Source organism: Schistocerca cancellata, chromosome 10, assembly GCF_023864275.1.
Source record: "Schistocerca cancellata isolate TAMUIC-IGC-003103 chromosome 10, iqSchCanc2.1, whole genome shotgun sequence".
Lineage (NCBI taxonomy): Eukaryota > Metazoa > Arthropoda > Insecta > Orthoptera > Acrididae > Schistocerca > Schistocerca cancellata.
In genome coordinates, this window is record NC_064635.1 from 120,866,744 (window position 1) to 120,884,923 (window position 18,180).

The following is an 18,180-nucleotide window of genomic DNA, read 5'->3' on the forward strand; positions in this document are numbered from 1 at the left end:
TGTGTACAAACTCCAGGGATAGATCGATGAGAGGGTAAGAACAAAAAAGGTCTAATGAACTTATGTCCAGAAATGCATGGTTTCCATGCTAGAGACCATTTATTCAATCATATGTTCTTACAGAGACTGCAAAATAATATACACTGTACCATGCAACCACAATTACAGTATGTGTTGTAAATGGTTTTTGTGCACCAACACATGCATGTACATGCTATGGCATGTTCTGTCTAACATGTTTACACTGGCTAGGCTCAATCTGAACAGTGTCATACACAGCATAAATACACTGGTCCAGTGTCTACACATATGGAATGGGCTATGCATACATGACACTTTTGAGATGACGCCATAACCAGAAGCCTCATGGGCTGAGTTCTGGTGAACGAGCAGGTCATGCAACTAAACCGCCTCATGCAATCCGTCGACCAAGGAAGACATGACTGAGATGTGTCCGGACGTTAATGGCAAAAAGGGCTGGAGCACCATCATATAGCAGCCGCATAACCCTTTGAATCATCAATGTCACTTCTTCCAGCAGGGGAGACAAAGCCACCTAGAAGAAACGCCTATAGTTCTGGCCCATTACACAATGTAGAAGGAAGACTAGTACCAAAAAACAGACGCCAATTATCCCAGCCCACACATTCCAACTGCACCAATGCTGATGATTCGCTGTCACCATACCATGAGGGTTCTGCATACTATCCCACAGATGACATTTCTGAAAGTTGAAGATACCACTCCGCGTAAAGTGAATAGGACGGATGACACAAATCCCAGAATAGTGGTTGCCTGGTGAAGAAACCAGTGATAAAACTGCTCACGACGTGGAAAATCTGTCGCTAGAAAGCCCTGCATACGCTGTAAGTGATAAGGGTAGCAACAATTGTCATGGAATATGTTCCACACTGTCATCTGGCTCACTCTGTACTGGAGGGCCAACTGCCTGGTACTGACATTGCAGTTGCCTTCCACATTGCTGATCACTCTTTTCTCCAAGTCTGGTGTCTGAACACTTTGGGTACGTCCTTTATAATAGCAAAACACTGTCGCAAACATTGAACGCTGTGGTGGTTGCTGGCGCGGATAAGTCTCCTGATACAACCTTGCTGCCTGCTACCTGTTGCCATTTGCTTTTTCGTAAGCACCATATCGGCGAGCTCTTGATTCAAATACGGAACCATTGTGTACAATGCTGTATCACGCACTACAAGGTGAGTCAGGAAGAGAAGTGACTCAGACACAACATAACTAATTACTATGGCAGGAGAGGGCATTAGGACATGACATGAGGAACAGTACCACCCTCTACTAGGAAACCGTGCATACTACCTGCAGATGGGTGGTACAGCATGAATTATACCACAGTCTCTGTAACACAGTATGACTGAATAAATGGTCTCTAGCATGGAAAAATGCATTTTTAGACATAAGTTCATTAGACCTTTTTTGTTACGTTTCCTATTATTGATCAATCCCTAGAGTTTGTACCCAGTGGGAAAAAAATCACCCTGTACATCTCTGAAGAGGCACTGACACAAGTTTACAAAATTGCGTTGCACCAACATGAAGCAGCCGCACAAAGCATACAGAAACAGTATGGTGTACTGTTTCTTAATTTGGATACTGTACTTAGAAATTTGTACATTATGCATATTTCTTTGTATGACTGCTTCATAATTCCAAATGTGTGTTCACAAATGCATGGAAATGAAATTTTTTTGGTACTTCACTATACAAACACAGTTCATTTTTCGTTATTGCTTCTAATGGAAAATTGGCAAAATGAATAACCAGGCAATGGCGGGTTTGTCAGCTAGTAAATAAATAAATAAAAAGTTAGTCTGACTGACAAGTGTTAGTATGTTGTTGTTGTTGTTGCCTCCAGTCCTGAGACTGGTTTGATGCAGCTCTCCATGCTACTCTATCCTGTGCAAGCTTCTTCATCTCCCAGTACCTACTGCAACGTACATCCTTCTGAATCTGCTTGGTGTATTCATCTCTTGGTCTCCCTCTACGGTTTTTACCCTCCACACTGCCCTCCAATACTAAATTGGTGACCCCTTGATGCCTCAACACATGTCCTACCAACCGATCCCTTCTTCTAGTCAAGTTGTGCCACAAACTTCTCTTCTCCCCAATCCTATTCAATACTTCCTCATTAGTTATGTGATCTACCCATCTAATTTCTGCATTCTTCTGTAGCACAACATTTCGAAAGCTTCTATTCTCTTCTTGTCCAAGCTATTTATTGTCCATGTTTCACTTCCATACATGGCTACACTCCATACAAATACTTTCAGAAACGACTTCCTGACACTTAAATCTATACTCGATGTTAACAAATTTCTCTTCTTCAGAAACGCTTTCCTTGCCATTGCCAGTCTACATTTTATATCCTCTCGACTTCGACCATCATCAGTTATTTTGCTCCCCAAATAGCAAAACTCCTTTACTACTTTAAGTGTCTCATTTCCTAATCTAATTCCCTCAGCATCACCTGATTTAATTCGACTACATTCCATTATCCTCGTTTTGCTTTTGTTGATGTTCATCTTACAGCCTCCTTTCAAGACACTATCCATTCCATTCAAAAGCTCTTCCAAGTCCTTTGCTGTCTCTGACAGAATTACAATGTCATCGGCGAACCTCAAAGTTTTTATTTCTTCTCCATGGATTTTAATACCTACTCCGGATTTTTCTTTTGTTTCCTTCACTGCTTGCACAATATACAGATTGAATAACATCGGGGAGAAGCTACAACCCAGTCTCACTCCCTTCCCAACCACTGCTTCCCTTTCATGCCCCTTGACTCTTATAACTGCCATCTGGTTTCTGTATAAATTGTAAATAGCCTTTCGCTCCCTGTATTTTACCCCTGCCACCTTCAGAATTTGAAAGAGCGTATTCCAGTCAACATTGTCAAAAGCTTTGTCTAAGTCTACAAATGCTAGAAACGTTGGTTTGCCTTTCCTTAATCTAGCTTCTAAAGATAAGTCGTAGGGTCAGTATTGCCTCACGTGTCCCAACATTTCTACGGAATCCAAACTGATCTTCCCCGAGGTCGGCTTCTACTAGTTTTTCCATTCATCTGTAAAGAATCCGCGTTAGAATTTTGCAGCCGTGACTTATTAAACTGATAGTTCGGTAATTTTCACATCTGTCAACACCTGCTTTCTTTGGGATTGGAATTATTATATTCTTCTTGAAGTCTGAGGGTATTTCGCCTGTTTCATACATCTTGCTCACCAGATGGTAGAGTTTCGTCAGGACTGGCTCTCCCAAGGCCGTCAGTAGTTCTAATGGAATGTTGTCTACTCCCGGGGCCTTGTTTCGACTCAGGTCTTTCAGTGCTAAGTGTTAGTATAGCATAAACTAAAAATTACACTTTTCCAGCTAATTCTTCAGACCAGGTACGGGAAATTCTTTAGTTGGCTTTTTGTTCATTTAGGTTCCCACTGTCATTACCAGTTGCAATTAATGGCATCATCAGCATACAGAATATATTTCATGGCATCATATTAGGTAGGGCATCAGTATAAATTATAAACAGTGAGGGAGATAGCATAGAACCACATTTCTTGAAATATTTAGGAATCCAGAGCACGTATCGTTAAAGTGTACCTTCTGCTTCCTATTGTCAAGATATGATTCTATTCAAGAGTTCTAAATCCTGAATGCCATTGTACCTCAGTTTATCTGTTATAATTTGATGACTCACAGAGTCAAATGCCTAGTTCACATCAATTAGCAGAGCATTAACAACTGATTTTGATTCAAAGGCACCAAGTATTGTCAAAATACTTTCAATAGATTTCAGTTTAGATGAATTTTCCCTGAAGCCATATTGAATGATAGTTAATATAGGAACTGTACAGTAGTTATTACCATATGACTTTTCTCCTTTTTTTATGTAGAGGGACAACTATAGCCGAGTCTCTACTATCTGTTGCAATGTGGCAGGTCAAGCTGGTTAGGCAAGGGTTCTATTAGTTCTATCTTCTGATCCCCAGCCGTGTTATTCAAAACACCCTTTTTTATACAAAAACCTGATTTTATTAACATTTTCTGACTTCTTACATAATACATGCTATTTGTAAGTGCCGAGCTTACAAATCTTCCAACTCTGAATAACTGCATTTTCCTATAGCTACTGCAACATCAGTGGCAGCAGCTCATGTTCACTTCAACGTTGATGGTTGTTACAAGATATGAATAACTATCTATTTTCTAGATGTTTATTAGTGTCTGATTTTTTGTTGTTAGTACCACAAATAGTTCTACTGGTATTACAGAGTTATGACTTTGTAACTCTACAACCAGCATTGCATTTGTTTTGCAATCTGAATTATAGTTATTGATGTTATCATTTGCCTTTTGTTTCCATTTTTTTAATTTTAGTTTTGAACCTTCTCTTTCGTTGAAGGTAATGAACTTTGTCTTACTCAATGTTCTTCGATTTGTCAGGGACGCATTACTTAAGTTTTTGTTCTTTGAGGTCATGTGTGAACCACTAATAGAAACGTCTATGATTACTTCTGCTTGGTTTCTCCTTGTGTCTCTTAATACTTTCAGAAAATACTTATTAAAAATTATGTAATTGAAAGTGGATGGGGGACAAGGGAAAGGAAAGGGAAGGAACTAATGATATCCGCTGCGTCAGGACTTCACATGGAATCAGCAGCGACGAGTGAAAATGTGTGCCAGACCAGAACTTGAAGCTGGGATCTCCTGCTTTCTATGCAGCTGTCTTAACCACTGTACCATCCAAACACAGTGTTTATCGGAAATGTGCAAACTATCTCAGCATGCACCTAAATCACGTTCGCACCAGGTGCCCACTATCTGCAGTCCCCGTTCACGTCCCACGCTCACAAATTTTTTGGATATGCACATCTGCACCGAAGGTTGTGGATTTATTGTTCACTGAGAAGAATTATATGAATGTTTGGTATCATATGAATGTTTGGTATCATAGCTGTGGATTCCGCATGATGTCTGAGATTTTGGACATGTTTGAAAGAACAGGCACCACACAATCACATAACTTATTAAAAACACTAGCAACTAGATTGATAAAGCTTCCAAAAGCTTCATCATCATTTGTAAAGAGGGACAGGAAGCTGGATCACAATTACACAGAGTTGTGATCCGAAAACTTTAATACTAGTATCAGTAGTAATTCTAATGTATTTGTGTTGTTCGCATTTAACAATATCTCTTCGCAATCTGATACTGTATACAGTAAAGCCATATTCCACACATATTTCTTTCTACATTTGTTATAACATTGTTTGTACATTTGTCTTGTTATCTGCACAAAACTAGAGATCATACAGTGTTGTGCAGTGCTGCATCAATCTTGTGACACAAAATTTGATATCCTTACTTACTACATAGGTCCATCAGATTCAATTTTAGTACTTTCCCCAGTAATATTTATGAGTGATATTCCATAGCTGCAACGTAGTACTTTCAGCAGTCTGACATACATAAAAAGCTGGGTCAAGCACCAGAACCCTTTTGGGAATTTCTATTCTTTACTTGTAGCCATCCACCATCTGTACAATGCGCTCAGACCCAGCCAAGCTTATGAAGGTCCACCTCACTACTGTCACACCCAGGCTCAGCCGAAAGCCAGCAAGGCTGGTAAACTCACACAACACAGATTTAAGGGCCCTCACCAGCCAACTTTGCCCAACGGGTGTGGGCCACATGCACTGGCTGCTGCTGGGGAGGGGATGGGGATTTGGATGTAGGCCCTAAAAGAACAGACAAGGAGAAAATGCTATGCTGCAACAATGGCTTGGACTGAAAATATTTTTAATACAATTATTTTTCAATTAGTGTTGTTCTATGAGACCTCCTGTACTGTGCAGACTTCGTGTAAGCTCCAAGTAGTAGTTAATGAGAAACAGTAAATGTTCTTCCCAGAAACAGTCACTGAAATCATGACAGGTCTCAAGAAACATTTAATTCACCTGGAAGTGAAACAAGTGAGCTATGCTACAGAATAATTTCCCCATCGGTGAATGAACCTGTGATCGTCTATATCTATTATCTGCAAACCACTGTGAGGTGCATGATGGCAGAGGGTACATCCCATTTTACCAGTTATTAGGATTTCTTTCTGTTCCATTCACATACGTAGCATGGGAAGAATGATTGTTTGAATGTCTCTGTGCATGCTGTAATTATTCAAATCTTATGCTCAAAATCCCTATGTGAGTGACACGAAGGGGGTTGTAGTACCTCTCTAGAGCAACCATTTAAAGCCAGTTGTTGAAACTTTGTTAATAGACTTTTTGGGATAGTTTACATCTGTCTTCAAGAGTCTGCCACTTCACTTCCTTCAGTATCTCTCTGATACTCTCCCACAGATTAAATAAACCTGTGACCATTTGTGCTGCCATTCGTTTTATACATTTAATATCCGCTGTTAGTCCTATCTGGTACAGGTCCCACAAACTTGAAACAATGTTCTAGGTTTGGTCGCATGAGTGATAGCACCTGTGCAATACATTTGTTTGAAGAATTATATAGCTCGTTCAACATCCTTTAAGGATCTCCTTCATAATGGAATTTGCAGAGCACCATATGAAAATGAATGAATGAAGACTGACCTATCCAACATTGTCATCTAACTTCAACATTTTAATATATATTCTTCTATGTCAATTTTGTACACTGTGCATTTGCATGTTACATATAAATGACAAACACTGACACAATTAAAACAAGAAAAATATTCAAGTCATATTGTATGACAATATTTACATTAAATATTTACATAGAATTTTATCAGTGTAACTGATTTAACACTGAAACATGACCAGCATTGTTGACACAAAAATTCCTTCATACAACTATGCAATTAATATTGGACAACAGCGGCAACAAGAACTACAACAGTGTCAACACATACCATTACACATCTGTCCACCATTATGAGTAAAAGCCGTGTCATCTTTCCAGTATGTGTTGGCACTGTCACCAACTGTCCACAATGACCACTTTTGCTTTGTTGTAATTCCTGAATTTCCTGCCTCATTTATCTTATTCCCATCTTAAGCACAGTTCACACAGCAGACTGCCTCCATTCTTTTTTTTTTACCACAAGGGCCCTAATAAGAGTTTGGATAAACTTCAGATCCGAAAATCGGACCATGAGCTGACCACTATTCCAACCCAGGGGGTGCCGGTTCTGACCTGCTGTTGTAGTCCTCTGGCTCTTCTTTGATGTCAATTGTCAAGTCTGAGGGTGACCTCTGAAAGAGACAAACACAGCAACTCTGCAGTTATGACGATTCAAGACACATCAAACACAAATGTGCTGTTAAGTTTTAAATAACGGTACAGAGGGCTTGTCTACCGCGTCCAAAATCGGTCCTCAAAGAGTGAAATTTTGAATGAGATTAAAACACTCCACGATTTAAGAAATTTATCGCACACTCTCATATGCAACATAATTCATCTTGCATTAAAGGAAATTTACTTTGAATGTAACGCTTCCCAAACCACCGTTCGCAATATTTTTCCCGTGACATGTTAGAAATGTAAACAGTTGTGATGCCACACTCATTTTAAACAGTTTTTTGTTATGAAGTATTACACAGTCTTTGTCCTAAAGCCTCCTGATATGTCAGAGGACAAAACAATGTCTATGGAAATCTGCAAAATGGGTAATCTTGTTTTTTGTTCGGTGTCAGATAGTGACAATATTACATATAAGAGTTATAATACAAGAGAGAAAATAACTGTGACATCAGATAACAAAGATGACAGCAAGATCAGGCCTACTGATGATTGTAGCCTTGACAACATTCCTCTTGCAGATAGGATTACAGTACTGCAACAAAATACAAAACCTTCAACTAAGGTGGGGAAACCCACAATACATAGGATCATAGGGCATTTGACAGAAGGGATGGTGCAATGAAATTCAATGGAAACACTGTTCTCCCTCAGGAAATATTGGAACTCGACACTTCAGCTGTTAGCAGATTTTTTACTATCATCATCCAGTAGAATATTTCCAATATTTCTTTACTAAAGACATCATGCAGCACATACTCAAACAATCTTACTTGTTACGCAACCCAATAAATGTGTAAATGTTAGTGCAGAAGAAACTGAACAATTTTTTGGTGCAGCCTTGTTTAAGTCAGTTACTAAACTCCCAGCAACAAGACAATATTGATGTAAAGAGCTTTGCCACTCTGCTGTGAGTGACATAATTAGTTTTAAAATCTGGAAAGAAATAAAACATTTCATACATTTCTGTGACAACAGGAATCTAGTCCCCACTGGTGAACTGAACTGTGACAAACTGTTCAAAATTTGCCCACAGCAGACCGACTGCGTGAAACACTGTTGCAAATACCAAAACAAGAATTCTTATCTGTGGATTAACAGATTATTCAGATACAATTATGAAATTAACACTAGAGCTCAGAGTACTATTTCAATGCCTGGCACTGTGGATCTAGGAGCTAGCAGCAATACTGTTGTGCATCTTACACAAGAAGTCTCATGATGTGTGAGTGACAAGTTTTTTCAAATAACTGGATCACTCGTGTACCCTCGGAAGGGTTTTTGCACCAGCAAGACATACGATTACTAGGGTGAGTCCAGACCAATCAACTACCTTGTTGCATTTTACCTAAGGGGGCAGAAATGAAGAAGAATGGTCAAGACAGCATGGAAGAAAAGGTAGCAACAGTAGATGGTACACAGTTGTCAGTAGTCTCCTGATTCTGGTTTGACAACATAGCGGTCAACATATTGTCAATGTATGTTAGAGCCAAACCAGAAGGCGAAAAGAAGATGCTTTTCAGGAATGAAAAAGAATACAAAATGATATTTTGTCCACACTCTGTGATGATCTACAATGTGTACATTGGGCTATGTCAATTTATTCTGTGCTTGGATATTAGAAAATTCAACCTGGATAAAAAAAAGTGGTGCCTGAAGATATTCTTTGAACTAGTTCGCATGAACAGCTGGCTATTAAGGAGAAGGAGAAATAACGATTACATGTTCCCTGTTTATTTCAAGGTAACAGTTGCAGGGGTCCCAGTAAAACAGGGAAATCCTCATCCAAGGAACATGGTACGCTAAGCAATGAAATCCACAAACAGTTGAACAGTAAGAAGAAATGTCTTATGTATATATTCCAAATATTGCATCACACATCCTGATACTGGTATCACATGAAATTAGCTGTTATTGTATGCTGTCCCATATATGAAATGAACCCTTAATTCAAAAATTTTATTTATTTGTCTGCATTTACCTCACCTGAATTCCTCTGCCTTATTGATCATAACTGTACTTACAACACTGCAACAAACAGCACATCCATACAAAGGGAATAACTGTGTAGTAGCCACCAGAAAGATCGCGGGAGGCGCACATTGGCACGGCGCGTCATGGACAGTAGTTGCCGCAAGTAGAGTCCCGTCCACCAGAGGGCACGCGAGAATTCGGACGCGCCCTCTGCCGGCGTAACAACAACAACAACTCCGGCAGGACAGGCAGAGCGCAGTCAGTCAACATCGGGCATGCCTAGGACACAGTCCCGGTCTACGCTAAGTGAAGTGCGACGTAACGTGAACAGTGTTACTACACAATTGGCGACGAGTAGGGTCGTTCTTTCGCGTGTTGCGTCGTTGTTCCGGTTTCGCAGTTTCTCCACGGCATGGAGGATTTGGTGCGGGTTTTGATTGTGCAGCAGACGGAGCTCATGGCCACCATGAAACAAGTGCTTCCGGCGTTGCTCTCACCGCCGTCTGCTCCAGCGCCGTTCCCTCCTCCCTTTCCCCCATATGACGAGACGGCGGAGGATTGGGACGCATATGAACATCGCCTTCGGCAGCATTTCCAGGCGTTTCATGTTGCCGATGCGGAGGTATGTCGTGCTCTCTTCTTGTCTTGGATATCTCCCTCGCTGTATCAAGTTTTGCGGCAGCTGGCGCCGTTGCAGGAACCCTCGTCCTTGTCTTTTGACGCATTGTGTTCATTGCTGTCTTCATATTATCGCCGCCGCACGCATGTTGTGGCGGCTAGGGTCGAGTTCTATCAATGCAAGAAACAGCCCCATCAGTCTTACCGGGCGTGGGCCGCAACCCTGCACGGTCTTAGTCGCAAGTGTCATTTTGTCACGGAGCAGTCGCGGGAGTCGTATGCCCATGTTATGGTACGCGACGTCATTGTTCGTTCGGCCCCTGATAGGGAGGTCCGGCAACGGGCCCTGCAGTTAGAAGACCCTTCCCTCGAAGAAGTCCTGTCCATTGCTCAATCGTATGAAGTCTCTCATGCAGCAGGTCAACAGCTGGAAGCGTGGTGCGACGTCGCGGAGGTTCAGGGCGGCGCGGCCGCGTCCACTGTGTCCAGGGTGGACGACGTGCGAGCGGTACAATCCGGCCGTTACGGCCGCTCCCGCGCGGCGCGTAAACAGAATTCCGGCCGCCGGCCCCTGTTGCCGTCCTGTGCGTCGTGCTATATACATCACGATCGGTCAAAGTGCCCCCAGCGTTGGGCCGTTTGTCGCAAATGTCATAAAAACGGTCACATTGCTAAAGTTTGCCGCTCAGCCTCAAAGGAATCGAAGGAAGCAAGTACAGAGGACATGGACGTTGACATTCAGGAAGTTTCATCGGGCCAGGCTCCCGACGCATCGGCACGCAAACTCTTTATCGAGGTGTCAGTTCGGTCGCGCCGGTTACAACTGCAAGTAGATACGGGCGCGGAAGTTTCGTTGTTGAATGCACAAACGTATTCCGACCTTGGATCGCCCCCGTTGGCGCCAGTTTACCGGCGTCTACGCGGTTATGGTAAACAGTTCATTCCCCTACTGGGTCAATTCACTACCGACGTGACTTACAAATCAGTCACTCGGCCTATTACTTTTATTGTTGTCAGTGATGCGAGCTCCGCTAACCTTTTTGGCCTGGATGCCTTTCAAGCTTTCGGTTTTTCTATCGCTGACACCATACAGTTGGCCTCCGAAGACGTTCCCTATCACTCATTAGAATCTTTGATCTCAGACTTTCCAGACATTTTTGAGGAGGGCCTGGGGCGTGTTTCAGATTTTGAAGCTCACTTAATGTTGAAGGCGTCGGCTCGCCCGCGTTTTCTACGCGCGAGGCAGATCCCCTTGGCTCTCCGCCCTCAGGTAAAGGAAGAGCTAGACCGGCTGACAGCCCTAGGGGTCGTTCTTCCCATTTCTTCCAGTTAGTGGGCTTCGCCCCTCGTTATTGTCAAGAAGCCCTCTGGAAAATTACGTCTTTGTGGCGATTTTAAGGCCACCATTAATTCCCAATTGGTGGTGGACACATATCCTTTGCCTCGTGCTGATGAATTGTTCTCCGCCGTGGCGGGAGGCCACTATTTTTCGAAAATCGATCTGTCAGAGGCTTATCATCAGATACCACTTGATGAGGACTCCAAACGGCTGGCAGTCGTCAACACCCCGTTTGGCCTTTACCAATACCAGCGGTTGGCTTTTGGAATATCCAGTGCCCCGGCGATATTCCAGCGTTATCTTGAGCATGTCACGTCGACAATCCCTCATTGTATTAATTACCTGGATGACATAATTGTCACGGGCCGCAGCACGACGGACCACTTGCACAACCTTCGCACCCTCTTTCTCAAATTCAGGTCTGTGGGCTTGCGTTGCAACCTGCAGAAGTCAACCTTCTTCCAACCGTCCATTGAGTATGTGGGCTACACCATCTCTCGGCATGGCATCCAGCCACTGGGAAGTTTGGTCCAAGGTATCGTCAACCTTCCTCGGCCCACATCGCTGAAGGAGTTACAAGCTTTTTTAGGCAAGATAGCCTATTACCACCGGTTCATTCCCAGGGCTTCCACTATAGCCCACCCCCTGTACTGCCTTCTGCACAAGGGTGTTCCTTTTGATTGGTCGCCGGCATGCGAGCGAGCGTTCACCTCGTTGAAGGGCCTCCTCACGTCAGCCCCTTGTTTGGCTACTTTTGATCCCCATAAGCCGTTAGTCCTGGCTACGGATGCTTCACAGTATGGGGTGGGGGCGGTCCTGGCCCATCGCAACGCAGATGGTTCCGAGCAACCACTGGCGTTTGCGTCGAAAACGCTTAGTCCCGCGCAGGCCCATTACTCCCAGGTGGAAAAAGAGGCTTTGGCCATTGTCTACGCTGTTACCAAGTTTCACCCTTTCTTGTATGGCACGAAGTTTCAGTTAATCACTGACCATAAGCCGTTAATATCGTTATTTGGCCCCGCCTCTCAGATTTCGGATAGGGCGGCCCACAGACTACAGCGCTGGGCCTTGTTCCTCTCTAAGTACCATTATGACATTCGTTTTCGCCCTACAGGCCAGCATGCCAACGCCGACGCTCTTTCCCGTCTTCCGGTGGGCCCGGACCCTATATTTGATCGAGAGGAGATTATGTGTTTTCATTTGGATGTGGCGTCCCGCCAGGCGGTTGATGGCTTCCCGATCACTAGTTCTCGAGTCGCCAGGGAAACAGCGGCTGACCCGGTTCTCCGGCAAGTAGTTCGCCTCATTCAGCAGGGGTGGTCGTCCCGCCCTCCGGGCCGGGCCTCGGACCCTCTTCGTAATTGTTTTCTTCTACGAGACCGTCTCTCGGTCTTGGAAGGAGTTCTCCTTCTGGCTACCGATGATACAGCTCCTCGCGTGGTTGTTCCTGCAAGTTTACGACGGGAGGTCCTCAAGTTATTACATGCGGGGCACTGGGGTGTTTCCCGTACTAAAACCTTGGCTCGCAGACATGTGTACTGGCCCGGTATTGACAGAGAAATTGAGCACTTGGTGGCCGCCTGTTCTCAGTGTGCGAGCCAACACGCATCTCCCAGGGCAGCGTTCTCTTCATGGCCGCCGGCGACCCAGGCGTGGGAACGTGTTCACATCGATTTTGCGGGGCCGTTTCTCAATGGCTTTTGGCTCATTGTCATTGATGCTTATTCCCGATTCCCATATGTGGTTCGCTGCTCCTCAACCACTTCAGACGTTGCAATCCAGGCACTAGCAAAAATCTTTTCTGTGGAAGGTCTGCCAATCACCCTGGTCTCGGACAATGGACCGCAGTTTCTTTCGCAGACCTTCCAGGATTTTTGTAGGCGCTTCGGTATTCGGCACGTTTGCTCTCCCCCCTTCCATCCACAATCGAATGGGGAAGCTGAGCGCATGGTGCGCACCTTTAAGACGCAGATGAAAAAGTATGTGCACGAATTTCCTGCAGAGGAAGCATTGACGTTTTTCTTGACGGCATACCGGACCACACCAATGGGAGACCGCAGCCCCGCAGAGCTCCTCCATGGGCGTCAACCTAGGACTCTGCTGCACCTCCTCCAGCCTGGTCCTCGCCAGTCTTCCCAAAACGGAGTACCTGGCTTTCCACTGGGTATGTCAGTCTGGGCCCGTGGGTTTGGTCGCAATCCACGTTGGATACCGGCGGTGGTCCTGCACCGACATGGCCGCCGGCTCTATACCTTGCAGGTGGGGGACCGGGTGGTACGTCGTCACCAAAATCAGCTACGTCCACGTTCGGGCACCCACCCTCCGCCCTCTCGGACACCGGCTTCCCCATTGCCGGCACCTGTATTGGTTTCACAGGGGACGTTACCTCCTCTCCCCGCTGTGACTCTGCCGCACTGTGATGGTTCTCAGCCTTGGCAGCCTCCAGTGGCTCCAGCACCGGCATCGCCGTCATTCGAGCTGCCCCAGCGAGAGCTGGCCCCCCTAGCCGGCCCGGTTTCGCAGGGGGCTAGTTCCCCTGTGGTCGTCCCTTCCCCTTCGTCCCCGCCACTAGTTCTTGCCCCTCCTGAGGTGGAACAGGATCCGGAGTTCGACAGCTTGTCGCCCGTTCTGTCCCGGGCTCCGGTTGTGGGACGACGGGGGCCTCTTCGTGTGGGTCATTTCCAGCCATATTCGAAGGTTCCGGCTCGAGGGTTGGCAGATTCCCTCGACTCCGGCCATCCCATGGATGTGGAGGTCATCGCTCCTGCCCGACGCTCCACCTTTCGACGTAGTGGATCACAGTGGCTTCACCCCCCGAAGGAGGAGGAGTGTAGTAGCCACCAGAAAGATCGCGGGAAGCGCACATTGGCACGGCGCGTCATGGACAGTAGTTGCCGCAAGTAGAGTCCCATCCACCAGAGGGCACGCGAGAATTCGGACGCGCCCTCTGCCGGCGTAACAACAACAACAACTCCGGCAGGACAGGCAGAGCGCAGTCAGTCAACATCGGGCATGCCTAGGACACAGTCCCGGTCTACGCTAAGTGAAGTGCGACGTAACGTGAACAGTGTTACTACAAACTGTTTGTTCAATATTTCAAATACTGATGAGTAAACAAATACAACTTGCATTTTAACATGTTAGACACACAAGCGGAACTCAAGAGCAAGAATAAACACAAAAATGAAGAAATGTTGTCAAGTTAATTTACTTGGTAACAGAGAGGATTTACAGCAATAAAAGGTACTTAAAATGGGTTTAAAAGCTCTCAGGACTAATAATGAAGGGACAGAGTGTCAAAAATATGAACAATGATGTGCAATCCAACATCTGTTTTGTCGTAGTCTATAAAGATAACATTACATGTTTATGTACACTTACAGCTTCTGTATCGACGTCATACTCATCGTTTGATGTCCGCTTACTGCCCAAGAGAACATCCATAATGGATTTGGGGATGTGAGCACGCTGAAACAAGTAAAAGATGAGTCGCATACATTTCACCTTATCACTCAAAACTACACTGAAAAGATTTGTAAAAAAACTTAGAGAATGCAAAGATAAGACGAAATCCTGATGGAGACAGCTGAAAAGGCAAATATACAAATATTGTATGAAAGCAACTCGTCAAGAATTTTGAAAACAGAGTACGGCAACATCAGGAATATAGACAACTTTAAATATCTAGGTGAAAATATAAACATAAAAAGTGAAAATGAAGCAATTAAAATCAGACCTGAATAAAGGAAAAAAAAAGCATATATGAAAGTGAGAAATTGGTACAGTAACAACATTTGTAAAGCTGTTACATTAAGACAATCTAACAGTTATAAAATCAGAAACCCTTTGTGGCTTGGAAACACTACTTTAATGTGTATGTAAAGTGGCATTAGAAGATTAGGAAAAGACAGAAATGAGAATCTTGTGAAAAATATTAGGTCCAGACAAGAACACCGATAGCAATTGGGTTTTGAGGTAAAAAAATACTTATTCTGCCCTAAAACAGCAGATGAGATCAGGAAAAGACATGCTACACCCTATGAACATCTAGAGAGTAAGAAAGAAGACAGATTAGCAAGGAAAAAAATTCATATATTCTTCCGAAACTGGAATATAGACACAGAAAATGGGTGGGCGGGTGGCAAGACAAAAAAGAACTTAGAAGAAATGCAGATTGAACAGGAGACCTTACTCAGAGACAAATTCAGGCTAGAAATAAAGAAACTCAACAGTTTTCAGGAAGATAAAACAAACAGAAAAACAAGCAAAAATATGGCTGAGTGCTACCAATTACTACTGGACGAACATAACAACCATTATCCTAATTCATAATGGATAATGTTAAAAAGAGAAAAATAATTGGAGTAAAATGGTCAGATGGGAGGAAAGGAACTCATTCTGAGAAAAGTAGACTTTTGGAGAAAGATTAAGGAAAAAATAAACAAACAGGTATATTGATATCGTACTTAATTGGCCTGGGGAAGGAGTAGGGGGCCAGAGTAGCGGTGGAAGGGCTGGTGGTAAAGACAGTGCACAAAATATAATACTAGATGTTGAGCACTCAGGATTTAAATTTCTTTTTAATGAACAGGTGAAATGTTGGAAAGGGTGGGGAGTGCAAGGGTTGTAAAAGAGGGCAATGGACAGCTGAGAAGCGAGAGAAAAGACATGGACCAAGAAACATGGTGGGAAGGCTGGGCAGGTGAGTAATCTGATGCAAATATATAGGATGGAAGCTGAGGACTCCAGGCAAAGGCAGTTACTGACAGATATTTAAAACAAAGCAATTATTAATAGACTAAAACACAAAACATGACTGTGTGTGCATTTGTGTGACAAAATAATAACCCAACCTTAGGAAAAAATAAAAACAAAAAACCCACAGGCAAACAGTGCTGGCCTCTAGGTGATGCACTACATTGCTGAGTCATGTCACATCTCTCCATTCCCACTACCCATTCACCTGCTGACCCCTCACTCAGAGAGTGGCATTCATTTGTATCAGACTGTGTATCCACAACTTGCTGAAAATTTTTTGGAAGAGCAACTGATTAATGTCAAATTTTGAGTGAAACTTAAAAAGACTACCACAGAGAACCAGAGGCCCATTCTTTATTGAATCAAGGACACAACGATTAATGTCTGTCATGCATTCCACTTTTGAGTGATTTAAGTGGCTCAAAGAGGGATGACAAGAGACTGAAGATTAATCATATTTAGGAGACCCTCAATGTCAACAACAAATGAAAATATTGAAAAAATTGGAGGTTTAATCCAAAAAATCTGTTGGTTGAGTATTCGTGTTGCTGTTGATATTCTACGGATCGACAGGATTCAGTTCGACAGATTTAACATGAGGAGAGAATCTATTTAGTAATATTGCCCAAGAAACTGACACCTGCCAAGTTGTTTTTGGCTAAGCATGACATTACCGTTCTGGAACATCCAACCTACTCACCAGATCTTTCTCCGTGTGACTTTCTGTTCCAGAAAGTGAAAGGAAAAATGATTTGAGACACTTAAATCTGTGTGTGTGTGTGTGTGTGTGTGTGTGTGTGTGTGTGTGTGTGTGTTGGGGGAGGGGGCACTTTATTAATATGAATTCTGAAAACTAATGATTATGTAATAACAGCTGATTTGTGTAGGAACTGCTTATTTAGAATGTTTATACAAAGAAAATTGTCTTCCTATGCCTGAAAGCCATGATTCCACATTGCCATAAAGTGGATACTTCCACAGTGTGTATCTTGCAATCTTCTGGATTCTCTGATGTTACCACAAGCCCTGAGACTATCTGCAGATGGCCCGCAGAATAAAGTTCCAATGGTTATCCATTGCAGACAGCCCGCAGTGACTCTAATGCTGGCTAATGGGATAATAAAATCTACCAAAAGGTTGTGAAGTGACTTGTTGCATTTACTATCCAAACCTAACTACCAAAATGCCTTGTTAGGCGTCAAAAAATCACTAACCTGATTATCGGTGAAGGCCGTGACGTGTGCAAGCAGAGGTTGTCTCAAGTCGGGTGAAACTTGGAAAACGTCGCTCAGCTGTGCGGGTGGTAGCTGCAGTAGGACTTGGAAGCTCTGTGGCTTTGTTCGCTGGCAGCACTTTATGAAGCCCTCCCACACTTTCTTCTGTTTCCATACCTGTTCAAATGAGAGCATTTATTATTTTCACTATTATCATTGGAAAAGAGATGCTAGAAAATGCCCTAAAGATTTTCTTGCTTATATATGTAATTTACAGGTGCACTACAAATACAGTTACCGAAGACTCCTGCATAACGCTTTTATTATTGGTTACACATAAGGTTAACTGGGGCATTTTGCTGTCAGTGTTTTTTTTTTTTTATCTCCAATTTTTGTAGCACTGGCGAAAACTCTTCGCAAAGTGATTTGCAGCTTCTCAGAAGATAGTGAAATATATATGTAATGCACAACTTACAAAAGCCAAACAACATATTGATAAATTGATCACTCTGTTTGAGAATGACTACATTTTATTTTTTCAAACAAATATCTCTCATTTTTGAGTTAGTGCCAAAGATTGCTTTTTCATTTTTATTTTTAAGAAGTATTTTTGCTTTTTGAATTTGGCCGCACTTTTCTTTCTCATTTTATTTTCCACCACTGTCAATATAAAACAGCAGGTAAATAACCTGCTTTCACCACACAAAAAGGATGTCGTTACAAATGTAGTCACTCACTGTTATATGTGCTTATCTGTCTCATTGCAGTTAACCACACTCAAAGTTTTTACATTTTGCAACTGTAACTGCATTTCAAATTAATTACAAAACTTCCTTATTTTGTAAAAATACAATGATGAACAAACATAATGACCACATGCTCAGTGGCATGCTGATCCAACTTTGGAACACAATACAACAGTGATTCCGCATGGCATGGAACTGAGAGGTCCTCTGTGGG

General features: G+C 43.2%; 1 protein-coding gene across 1 annotated transcript in view; it reads right to left on the reverse strand.

Annotated features, from left to right (window-relative positions):
- Positions 1–7,102: 7,102 nt before the first annotated feature.
- LOC126106422 (symplekin) overlaps positions 7,103–18,180 on the reverse strand; it is a 117,003-nt gene continuing 105,925 nt past the window's right edge. The window contains exons 19-21 of the mRNA XM_049912698.1: positions 17,221–17,397; positions 14,630–14,716; positions 7,103–7,271 (exon numbers count right to left, since the gene is read on the reverse strand). Of these exons, the coding sequence (XP_049768655.1) occupies positions 7,182–7,271; positions 14,630–14,716; positions 17,221–17,397 (354 nt within the window). The 3' untranslated portion in view covers positions 7,103–7,181. The remainder of the gene's footprint in view (positions 7,272–14,629; positions 14,717–17,220; positions 17,398–18,180) is intronic.